The sequence below is a fragment of the Crocuta crocuta genome, unplaced genomic scaffold, assembly GCF_008692635.1.
Source record: "Crocuta crocuta isolate KB4526 unplaced genomic scaffold, BGI_CrCroc_1.0 scaffold363, whole genome shotgun sequence".
NCBI lineage: Eukaryota > Metazoa > Chordata > Mammalia > Carnivora > Hyaenidae > Crocuta > Crocuta crocuta.
Window position 1 is genome coordinate 1,012,819 of NW_027531626.1, and position 12,597 is coordinate 1,025,415.

The window sequence follows — 12,597 nt, forward strand, 5'->3', positions numbered from 1 at the left end:
GATTGAGAAGAGAGGGGCATTGAGCCTGTGAAAGAAGAGCCACCCCAAGGAGCCTAAAAGGGAGCCCAGAGAGGTAGTCAGTATGCAATTCTAGAGAGTGGTTCAAGATGACTTGACTTTTATTTGTAAAGAGTGTAAAGGTTGGGGTGGCTTAGTTGGTCAAGCATCTGACTTTGGCTCAGGTCATGATCTCACAGTTCGTGGGTTTGGGCCCTGCATCAGGCTCTCTGGTGTCAACTCAGAGCCTGGAGCCTGCTTCAGATTCTGTGTCTGCCTCTCTCTCTCTGCCCCTCCTCTTCTAGCCCTCTGTCTCTCAAAAGTGAATAAAAACAAGGGCGCCTGGATGGCTCAGTCAGTTGAGCGTCCGACTTCAGCTCAGGTCATGGTCTCACGGTTCGTGGGTTCGAGTCCCGCACCGGGCTCTGTGCTGACAGCTCAGAGCCTGGAGCCTGTTTCAGATTCTGTGCCTCCCTCTCTCTCTGATCCTCCCCTGCTCATGCTGTCTCTATCTCTCTCTCAAAAATAAATAAAATATTTTTTTAAAAGATGAATAAAAACATCTAAAAATTTTCTTAATTAAAAAAAGTATAAAGGTGATATTCATCATTGTCATGATGATGGTGATGGTAGCCCTTTGTTTTTTGTTATTTTTTGGTTGCTTTTGGCTTACCAGTTTGTTCTGTGAACTTTTTAAGGTCCTTAAAATTCTGGTCAGGGCAGTGCTTGATGGGATGACTGATCGAAGTGGAGATGTTGCCACTGGCCTCAAAGGAAAGTTGCAGGAGTTACTTGGCAGAGTGACTTCAAGAGTGACAAATGATGGAGAAATCTGGAGGCTGTATGCCCAACTGTATGGAAACGGGCAGAGTGAAAAGCCTGAGGAAAATGAAAAGGTAAGTTCTCTTCCAGTCCTCCTGGGTGCTTGCCTTTTGCTTGAATTATGTGTAGGGCATCTGCTTCTCTGATGGTTGGAGGCAGAGTTAAATAGCTTGACAAGGAAGATTGATATGATCAGGTCTTCCATCTTGATTTAGAATCTTTAAAATAAGTACTTGAAATTGCAGGCAGGTTAAGACTTGTAAACATTCATCTTTTCTCTTTTCATGGATTTTTTTCTTTTCTTTTTTTTAAATGTTTGTTTATTTTTGAGAGAAAGACAGAGCACGAGCAGGGAAGGGGAGGAGAGAGAGGGAGACACAGAATCTGAAGCAGGCTCCAGGCTCAGAGCCTGATGCGGGGCTGGAACTCATGAATGATAAGATCACAACCTGAGGTGAAGTTGCGACACTTAACCAACTGAGCCACCCAGGCGCCCCTTTTCATGGATTTTTCTTACACAACTGTTCTCTGCTTCCTGCAAAAGGCTCTGTCTGACCTGCTCCCCCTCCAGTAGCTGTCCACAGTATTTACCCTGCAGCCCTTTCCCCAGGCCCCTTGCTGAGATTCAGGTAGATGGGGCTCAAGGACAGAAGAGCACTCAGATCTGAGACACAGGCCATGGAAGGGAAAAAGAAAAAGGAACCAGATAAGAATATTGGAGGAGAGCTTTTCAGTCTAAACACAAAATGCTTTACAGAGGTCGCCCGGCCCTTTCTCGAAAGTGTGCTGGAACACCAGTTACACTCAATTAATGCCTTTGGCCTCTTATCTTAGTACTTCAAGGAGCCCCCAGGGTTTCCAAGGTTGAAATAAGCGTTTTCTCTTCTTTTCAAGACATCCACAACAAGTCACATGTGCTCCTTGTATGAGTTTGGAATTTGTGGCTGTACAGCCCATCTGCAGGGTGGCCATCTCTCCTCCCTCTGTCTCCCCAGCTGGCTTCTGCCATTGCCTGTCCACCCAGAGAACATGTACTCAACACGCACACATGCACACACTCCTATTTGCTGTCCTTCCATTTCTTCTTGAATTATGTGGCCTTGGGCATGCGGGATCCAGGGTAGTCTAAAGTCTCTCATCTGTGACTTCTCCCTCAAGAATCTGCAGGGATAGAGCTGTGGAAGTGTCTTAAACTTCTGTGAGTACATACACCTATAAGTAGTCCCATAGTTGTCCCCAAGTTCATGCTTCGTTTTCCAAACGGAGCTTGTAAGCTGATGGCTCCCGATGCTGGGGAAAGGAGTGCGTGCTTCTAGATTTCCAAACCTGGTGTTTCTGTTTTTCTAGTGGAGGCAAGTGTCTCTATCCAGATACATCCATCTGATTGCTTTTAATTGCTTATGCTGTTGGGTGTGCATCTTCCTTAATGAGAATAATAAAGACTGTGCTCATGACATCGGACGCTCATTCTTCAAGTTGGAATTAGTTCCATATGACTTTCAAGAAGCCGGGTTTGAAATGTGAATTGTACTTGTTATTCTGAAGTTGTTCTCTCTCTGTCCTCAGGCATTCCAGTACCTCTCCAAGGCATACAAGTGTGACACACAGTCCAGTTGTTGGGAGAAAGATATAACATCATTTAAAGAAGTGGTTCAGAATGCCTTAGGACTTGCACATGGTATTTGATGTAATGTTCAATACCCCTGCCATGCTTTAATGTGTTTTTACTGAAAAAGTATTTGTCAGAAGTGAAGTCCCATTACAGATAACGTCATTTTGTTGTATTGAAATTGTTGTATTTGATTCAGCACATCTTTCTAAATCCAACTCGTATGTAGTAAGCACTTTGGAGTAATCTTAACAATTAGAGGATGGACCAGTCTGCAGGATAGAGGCTTGAATACTGTCTAAGTGACAGGTAGTAGGAGGTTTAGAAACATGAAATACCTTTACAACCATATCCAGCCTTCATGGCACACAGAGTCTACTTATGGTTATGCAGTAGTAAGGAAATCTGCTAACATTTGCGGACTCATGTTCTTCCGTTATAAATGAAAATATGTATTATCAGAAATACACGGATTACTGGAGAATGTACAAAGAGCTATGGCATATACAAAGGAAATAAAAAATATAATCCTATCCTTGCCTTTGGGAGATTAAGTGGATGACACTTGAGGGGAGGGATAACCTTACATATAAAGTCGTATGCCTGTTGGGTAAATATATTCCAGACAAGGCTCCTTTTAATTGTTTGCATTAATGTGAACTAAACCAGTTAAATTTAATAATACATTTTCATATTTATAATTGAATATGGGTGTATGAGTCCCTGGAAACGCAGTTCAAATAAAATGATGAAGCCACAGTGCTAAGAACTGGATCACAGGGACTACGAACCTATCCTAAAGCCTTCCTCTAACTTCTCCTGCAACTATTAATTACAGTAATTGGGGAGCCAACAAGGGACCATAAAAGGGTAGACCTTTGAAATCAGGGAGACGTCAACTCCAGGATCAGTTCCACCATGTAGTTGGTAGGCGGCATTGGGTAAATAACTTCTCTTTGCACCTTAGTTCCCTGATCAGTAAAACGGGGATAACACCTACCTATGATTGCTAGGAAGTAAATGAAAACATATTTAAAATCTTAATAGTATCTTACATGTGGCTTAAATGTTAATCCTTTACGTCTTCCCTTCAGCCTTGTTCCCCTGGGGTAGAGGATCTGAGCTGTTTGATAAAGCTGTTTCTCTAAAGAGAGAAAAATGAAGAACAAGAATAACGTTTAACGAGTCTCTAGAGAAATCATAGAACATTCAGACAATTTAGAAATGGGCTTAGTAGTTAATAATTCTACTTCTGGTCTTTGATATCATTGATGAAAGGGATTTAAATATCCAGTTTTCTAGGCTGCCTACCACTTGGCAGATCAGGTAGACGTGCTGATCTCTGTCTAGCTGAAATTCAGAGTAGATAAGGTGGAGGTCATTGCTGATAGACCCATAGAATGTGGCTACGGTTCATGTGGCTTGTGCTGGCCTCGTGGTGGGTGGGCTTTAGATGGAGTTCTTATGCCTTTGACCTTTGTGGATATAGTACCAGGTTTGGGGACCACCATACCCATGTGTGTTATGTACATAATTATAGCCAGGTGCAATCTCCTTGGAAGAATTTATCTTATCTACTTCAAATTGCCAACCGTAAACATTTCTGTGAACAGCTAGCCTTGTAACAGTCAAAGCCAAGATATTTTCTGTAATCACTAAGTGTTGCTATTGAACCTGTCAAGTATAAATGCAGAAGTTCAAGAAATAAGTGCTGCAGGAAAGAAATCTTCATTTTGTCTCTAAATGTTGGTTCGAAACAATTTTGGGCACTGTTTTTCATCAGAGCAAGAGTGGAGAAAAACACGTGTCTGTTCTTTTCAATTCCCTTTGACTTTAATGATTTAGGTGTCGGTGCTCCTACAACATTTTAAGTGTATTTGAGTGGATGCTCAGCTTTAGTTTCTAGTGATATTTTAGATGGATAAAGATAAATGTTTACCTTTTCTTTGTTGCTTTTTTTTTTTTAATTTTTTTTTTTTTTTTAATGTTTTATTTATTTCACGGAGACAGAGAGAGAGACAGCGTGAGCAGGGGAGGGTCAGAGAGAGAGGGAGTCACAGACTGAAACAGGCTCCAGGCTCTGAGCTGGCAGGCAGCACAGAGCCCGACGCGGGGCTCGAACCCACGAACCGCGAGATCATGACCTAAGCGAAAGTCGGACGCTTAACCGACTAAGCCACCCAGGCGCCCCTCTTTGTTGCTTTTGTATACCAGTGCTCAACTGAAGAATCAACTGGGTTTTTCTCTTCTCTTCTCTTCTCTTGTCTTCTCTTGTCTTCTCTTCTCTTCTCTTTTCTTCTCTTCTCCACCTTGTTCAGTTCTGAAGAGGAAATGTAACATTAAAAAAAAAAAAATCTCCACATAGTTTCCTCTGTTGGGTTGCTGTTTGTAAGAGTAGCTCTATACTTCAGAAGGCTGGAGAAGACACTACAGTGTGTACCTGGGGTCTGAGACCTTTCTGTAACAACGTGGTCATTTTGGGCCCCTTTGCCTTGTTTGGGGGCTTTTCATGTACAGCCTCTGCTATCCTGTTTTTGGGGAAAGGGTGTGCAAAAGCTGATTCCTTCTTTGCCATCCAGAAACCTTTAAAATAATAGTTATACATTTTAACTATGGTCTACCTGGAGGAAGCACTGCTGTCTTGGATTTCCTGGTCATTTGAAACTGCATTTTATTTCTCCTGGAGTGCTATTTTTGTCTCTAGTGCCTTTTGGAAGTGGGATTGAGGAAGGGGTCTAATAATGTTTGTCTTTTTGCTCTATTTTTGTTTGTTTTATTTTTCAGAATGAAAATAAGGATTTAAAAAAGAAGCACAGGGGTGCCTGGGCGGCTCAGTTGGTTAAGTGTCCAATTCTTGATGTCTGCGCAGGTCATGACCTCATAGTCATGAGATCAAGCCCTGCATTGGGGCTTTGCTCTGGGTGGGGAGCCTGCTTAAGATTCTCTCTCCCTCCCCCCCCCTTCTACCTCTCCCCGCTTTGAGCTTTCTCTCTCTCTCTCTGTCTCTCCCTCAACAACAACAACAAGAATCATAGCTATTTCTGATACGTTCCTAGGTATTTAACAGCCCACATGCCTCAGCCATAGTAGTCAAATTTTCTTCTACTAAGGGCCACAGACATCATGATACTCACTATCCCCAGGTTAACCATGCCGTTTGAAAATATGAGTTGAATATTGTTGATTACCATGCATTCTTCCAACCCTTAGCTGAGAAATGTCAAAGTCTAAGTATTATTTTGAAATGAGAATGTCACACTTGGTTCTCACCAACCATGGAAGATATTAATTAATGATAAAACAGTTTTTTGCCAGCACAGGCAGTCTCCACCAACTGATCAGAGTTTGCGTGCAAGAAAGACATTTATTTCCCATTCCTGGTCTGAGATCGAGGGTACTAAGTAGCCTCGCACTGTTGCGCTGGTTAGCGTAGTTTGAAAACTGGATGTGGTTCTGGGTCTGCCTGTAGCATGATAATTTAGAAGAACAAAAACAAGAACAAACCAGTGGAGAGGTTATCAGGTGTTGTATTTTTACAAAGCTCTTCACTGGTTTTTATAAAGCATTAATAGCCAGGCTTTCCACTAGCAAGGGTTATGCTCTCTTGGTAATATAACATTTTAGGAAGAAATGGGCTCCCCGGCCTGCTGGGGACTGTGTTCTCAGCAAGGGGCTGATGTCAAGTGTGGCTCATCAACCTCAAGCCCCGTTGCGATCACCTCCCCTAATGCAAGCGTGTAGGTTGTGGAAATCACCTCTTCCAGAGTGGTGGTGTAAACTCGGAGTGTGAGAAGGAGGTTAGAATTGAGCTGTCAGCACCTGGCATGTCGCTTCACTAGGCTGGTGTCATTGGCAACTGTGAGTCCCTTTTTAGGGACTTGGTGCCCTGGGAAGCTACACTAAGATCTGCCATATTTGGTTTTGCCCTCTGTGGGCACCTTGTGTTCAGTTAGGGTTTGTCTCTTTTTGCATGATTTCATTAGTGTGTGTCTGTATGTGTGTGTGTCTGTGTGTAAGTTCTCTTCTCGATGATTTGTAACTTCCCCAAATCACCTATTTTCCTCAAAATTCTCATTTCAGCAGTAAGTGTTAAGAAGGATAATGGGGAGAATTGTGCACATAATTATTGTCCTTTCACCAAAATAAGAACTGTCCATGTAGAAATATTTCTAGAGTCTGTACTATAAAATCCTAATTGAGCAATTGTTTTTTGTAGTTGTAAATTATCATGACCAGTATTTAATGCATGTTTTCTCCCATGTTTGTTTTTCAGTGGCTATAAAACACAGTAAAACCAAATCCAGCCCCCAAGAGGCAGTACAGGTGCTCTCCTCAGTTCGACTCAATTTACAGGGCTTGTTATCTAAAGCAAAGGTAAGAGTGAAATGTGAATTTATTCAAAGTGTCTCAGGAAGAAGGGTGTCCAGTATGAGTGACGGCTCTGAGGCCATCTTTTACAACAGGAGTAATTTTAGGCCCATGTGACATTTTAGAGATCAGCCCCCAGGCGATCCGTTGTCCTGGTGCAGACTCATCGGCCCAATGGCTCGACCGCCCTTCACGCGGGTAACTCAGGAGTCTCTGAAATTAATATTTATGAGCCAGCCCTACTGCTTTCTTCAAGTTAAATTAGAGCAATGCTCTTTTACTTACAATCGCTTTCCCCAAAGTGTGGCACATACACTACTGATAGCACTTGGCTGAACATTTTTTTTTTTTTTTAAATATTTAGAGAGAAGAGGGGGAAGGGCAGAGAAAGAAGGGGACAGAGGCTCCAAAGCAGGATCTGGATCAAAGCAGAGCAAGATGTGGAGCCTGAACTCACAAACCGTGAGATTATAGCCTGAGCCGAAGTCAGATGCTCAGCCAACTGAACCACCCAGGTGCCCTAAACTTTAAATTTTTTTAAAAATTTTTATGTATTTTTGAGAGTGAGAAAGAGCATGAGTGCCTAAACTTTTGATTTTAGTGTATATTTATTTCATTGCATGCTAGAAAAAGTATAACTGGCCCATCAAATGTACATTTTCATGAATATTACTGCTTACTTTTCATTTACAGTAATGTAATGTTTCTTTTAAAAAGGGACTTTTATTTAAATTTAAAAAGTTCGGGGCGCCTAGGTGGCTAAGTCTGTTAAGCATCTGGCTTCGGCTCAGGTCATGATCTCATGGTTCATGGGTTTGAGCCCCATGTAAGGCTCTGTGCAGATAGCTCAGAACCTGGAGCCTGCTTTGGATTCTGTGTCTCCCTCTCTGCCCCTCCCCCATTCACCTTCTGTCTCTTTCTCTCTCAGAAACAAATAAACATTAAAAAAATTATCTTTTAATTAAAATTAAAATTTAAAAAGTTGATTGAGAGACAGATATTAAGTAGGTAGTATATGGATTTCACAAACATTTTTAAGGTAGGTAGGTGACTACCTTTAAGGTAGGTAGGTGACAACAAAAACATACAAAATCTACAAACATCATCTTGTGAACAAGCACTGGCACAGAGACACTGAAGAGTCCCCGAGGCAAGTGGTTTGGAGCCTGGACTCTGAGTCTCCACCTGTGTCAGGTAAGGAATGGTACGGAGCCTCGGAAATCTGTAGAGCCAGGTGTGGGTTATACCTTTGGGAGCAAAATTTAAAGGAATATAGCTTCTAACACAATTCAGTGCTTTCTCTTCTCATTTTTCTTTAATATTTATTCTTGAGAGAGAGAGACAGAGACAGAACGTGAGTGAGGGCAGGGCAGAGAGAGAGGGAGACACAGAATCGAGAGCAGGCTCCGGGCTCTGAGCTGTCAGCATGGAGCCTGACTCGGGGCTTGAACTCACGTACCACAAGCTCATGACCTGAGCCAAAGTCAGACCCTTAACCGACTGAGCCACCCAACTGCCCCTCTCTTCTCATTTTTACTCATCTTCACTGTTTAATCGTGGGTTGCAAATGAATACTAACACTTCTGAGAGTGAGTCTGTGGTGAGTGAAGGTCACTTCTGGACACGTGTAAAACCCTTGCCAGAGTTTGCATGCCTTTTTATTAATTGCTTCATTTTTTCAGATGAGGGCATCGTTTTTGCTCTTTAGATTATTAACTTGTTTTACTATCCTTTTAGTCTGCTGCAGGCTGGAACCAGGTTCCCATAACGTACCAGGAAGAACTGTATTCCCACCCAGCTTGGCTGCATAACTTCAGTTTTGTGTCTCTCAGAAAGTAGCACGAGCTCTCAAAGTCAGGGTAGCAAGCTTTCCTGTGAGTTTGCTTCTCAGATCGGGAGCTCAGTCTCATAGTTTGCGTTAGATCACTAACCTACCCGTGATTGGTTATTTCCTCAGGATAGACTCTGCTTGTTCCCTTCTCTCTGTGCAGAGCTTTTTCTTATAAGTTATATATTAATCGTATATAAATGTATACGTACGTACTTAAACAGGCTTGTCTGTGTACATACTGCCTGTCTCCTGTATAGTGGAAGATTCATAAACATTGAAAATAAGGCCTCAGAGGTGGCACCTGGGTGGCTCAGTCAGTTAAGAGTGTGACTTCAGCTTCAGTCATGATCTTGTGATCCTGAGTTCAAGTCCCACATCGGACTGTCTGCTGTCAGCACAGATCCCACTTTGGATCCTCTGTTCCCCTCTCTCTGCCCCTTCCCCACTCATATTCTCTCTCTTTCTCTCCCCTCCCCCACCCCTTCTCCCTGTAAAGTAAAAAAAAAAAAAAGAAGAAGGATTCAGAGCATTATCTATGTTTAGATTTTGTTCTCATTAGATCCTAACTGGTGATCCAAAAATGGGAAAAATTGCCTCTCAACGCCTCCTTTGAAAGCACTTTTTTTGCTATAATATTTGGGAGTCTCTGACTTTTTAGTAGATCATATGCCTTTCCTATTTTTTTTTTTTTTAACAAATTGGATTTGCTAAGGTGAATTGCAGTCCCCAAAACACTTTTTGAGAACACTTTAGTGAAAATGGAACAGGATAGCTCCATTAGCATTACCACAATAGCCTGTGGTAAGCATGGTTCGTACCAGTCTCTGATCTTTTCTTGCCAGGCCAGGGACTTGATAGAAATAAGCTCCGAGACCCTAGGGGCTCACCTGACATCGCCCCGTCTGTGCTCCCCCAGGACGGACCACCTCTCCTCCCCACAGCACATTGTCACTGCATAGATTTGCCGTAGAGCGCACGGGGCTGTTGGGGAAAATGCTAGACGCAACAGATTTTACCACTTATGTGCTTTGGGGTCCTCAGCAAACCATCCATCTTTCTAAGCCTCGGTTTCTCTCTGCTTCCTCCCGAGTTCATAGGGGAGTGATGCAAATTCATGATGATTTGCAAGCGCTGTAATTTTTAGCAAAAATCACACATGCTCTGTGAGTCCAGGTTGTTTTCCTAAAAGGTATTTTCTCTATCAGTCACATGGCAGACTTCTTATGTCATTCTCTTATGAAATGCTGTACACAGTGTGACTACACAGTAATGTGACAAATCTTCACTAAACATTTACGAAGTCCTGATTTCAAGTGAATGCTCTGGGCTCCAAAAATTACCATGTGAAACTCTAAGCTTGTCTCAGCGATGATACCATCACTCAAAACACCTTTGGGACTCCCTCTTTACAGTATGTCAGAACATTTGTCACGTGCTATATGGTGGTGATAGTAAATAGTCCTACAGTAACGGTAAATTTGATTTTTGTAAACAAGTCATCTACTCAAGTCTGATGAAAAAGGCAAATAGTACACTGGGGCGTCTGCATGGCTCAGACGGTTAAGTGTCTGACTCTTGATTTCAGCTCAGGTCATGATCTCTTGGTTCATGGGGTTCGAGCCCCATGTCAGTCACCTGACAGTGCAGAGCCTGCTTGGGATTCTTGCTCTCTTTCCCTTTCTGCCCCTCTCCCCGCTCTCCTTCTCTCAAAATAACAATAATAATAATAATAAAAGATAGATAGTATGCTAAGTCACATTTCTGATCAAAACACATACACACACACACACACACACACACACATACACACACACCACAGTGGTTGTAAAATCCCAAAATTCATTTTTTAGGTGCCTTTCTTGGCTCACTCAGCAGGTGGTTCCTCCAGAGGCTTTCCCAATTGCCTCCGCCATGATGGCATTATTACTTATGTTGCAATATACCTCCCAAGGCAGTTTCTTTTACAGGAGGAGAGCATGTTTATTTTTATTTTAATATGCTGGGCTTCTTTGCTTTTACCAAATCTTGGTAATCTTTGTGATCCCTTATCCCAAGCCATAATTAATTTTTAAATGACATAAAGGGGGTTGCCTGGGTGACTCAGTCAGTTAAGTGTCTGACTTCAGCTCAGGTCATGGTCTCACAGTTCATGGGTTCAAGCCCTGCCTTGAGCTCTATGCTGACAGCTCAGAGTCTGGAGCCTGCTTCAGATTCTGTGTCTCCCTCTCATTTTCTGCCCCTCCCCTGCTCACACTCTGTTTCTCTCTCTCTCGAAAGTGAATAAACATTAAAAAAATAAATATCATAAAGGGTATGATTTGTATGAACTTGAATATAAGATGTATTTGTTTTGTTTGTATACACAATGAATAGATTTCTTTTGTTCTATGAAAAACGTCTATTCTCCAGAAGCCATCCTGTGACATTGAAATGAATAACCAGTATTCAGGGCAACCATTCTGAAGAGCAGAGCTTATTTGAATTTACAGGGTCAGGCATGTTGTTTGATGCCCGGCTGAATTTTGCAGCTTGTACATTTCCAGGGTAGTGAAAACAAACACTCCCATTGCTGCCGTCATGTGGTATATATTTTAATTCTGGACTCTGTACGTATCTTATTTTAAAGAGATTGTCATGGCGGGNGTTCGAGCCCAGCATCGGGCTCTGTACTGACAGCTCCGAGCCTGGAGCCTGCCTCGGATTCTGTCTCTGTCTGTCTCTCCCTGCGCTCACTCACGCACGCTCTCTCTCTCTCTCTCTAATAAAAATAAATATTTAAAAAGAAAGATTGTCATTGTTTTGATAGTTGTGCTTTGTTCTCTGTGTTGCAGCAACTTTTCACAGATGCGGCAAGTGGAGAAATTTCCAGGGAGCTAGCTGATGAAATGGTAGCTATGGACTCCCTAGTAACAGAGCTACAAGGCCTTAGCAACCAGTTTCGAAATCAGTATTGACCACCTGGGATCACCTTCTGGAAAAGGAGCTCTCACCTTTGGAATTTCTCTCATAGCTGTGTATCTGAAACACAAGATACTGATTTTTTAAAATAAATTTCTCTTTTATGGCTAATGTCTTTGTTTTGTGATTTTTCCAAATGTTTTAACTTTCCAAAGTACATTAAAAGTTCCCTGTTTCTTTAGGCTTAGTTACAGTTGAATTCAGCATCTGTATCATTCTTGAGGTATTTCTGCACAAAGAGTACACAAATTATAGTTCTCTTTTTAGCATAGCGTTTATTCTCTCTTGGCCTAAAATGATATAGATCATCCTTTGGAACAACTTAGTCTATACCAGGAAAAAAAAATCACACGCTACAAGTTTGTAGAATCATTACATTGGCTGCTTTATTATCCAAAAGTGGTAAAAGGGTAGATTGAGTGACAGAAATTTTTTTCCTTCTTGAGATTTTGTATTTGTGTCTGAAAGATACAGACTTGGCTACATTCGAAATGTGGGGAAGGTTTAGCTTCTAAATCAAGAAAATTCAAAGAAAAAAATAACATAGCCCAAATTTTGACTCAACCATTAGCCACTATTACCCAGGCAGACCCTTCTCGTTATTATATACTGCCAGCCCGCGAGATGGTTGTGTAATCAGGTTATTATGAGTGAAGACAGCCATAAATGGTGCTATGTTACAGAGATGCCAGCGTAAAACGCTTTCTTAGCAATGCCTATGGAAACAAATATTGAAGGCATTAGCTGAGTTTAATAATCTTATTACAAAAGTCATAGGAATTCTCAGTCCTGGCATGGGTTGCTGAATTTTGGGTCCCACGCATCAGTCATTTGACCCTTGCTTTTATCTATGTTCTTATTTATAAAATATGAATAATTACCACCCTTGCTTCTTTGTTTCAGCCGTCACAGGAAATTTAAAAATGCATCCTCTGCAAATACAAGAGTTCTGAACATTTAAGAAAGTCTTTTAAAACTTTCATCAATGAAGTTTAGCTATGAATGGTTACCT

General features: G+C 41.8%; 1 protein-coding gene across 2 annotated transcripts in view; it reads left to right on the top strand.

Moving 5' to 3' along the window:
• Positions 1 to 11,696, top strand: part of TTC27 (tetratricopeptide repeat domain 27) — a 186,065-nt gene extending 174,369 nt beyond the window's left edge. Inside the window, exons 17-21 of one of the 2 annotated variants that reach the window (XR_013337240.1) lie at positions 696 to 893; positions 2,386 to 2,497; positions 6,702 to 6,802; positions 7,161 to 7,311; positions 11,459 to 11,516. Coding sequence is in view for 1 of the 2 variants with exons in the window: in XM_077772789.1 (XP_077628915.1) it covers positions 696 to 893; positions 2,386 to 2,497; positions 6,702 to 6,802; positions 11,459 to 11,581 (534 nt within the window). In the remaining variant the exon portion in view is untranslated. Of the gene's footprint in view, positions 1 to 695; positions 894 to 2,385; positions 2,498 to 6,701; positions 6,803 to 7,160; positions 7,312 to 11,458 lie in introns of both variants that reach the window. The other variant, XM_077772789.1, reaches the window with a different exon arrangement.
• Positions 11,697 to 12,597: the final 901 nt, after the last annotated feature.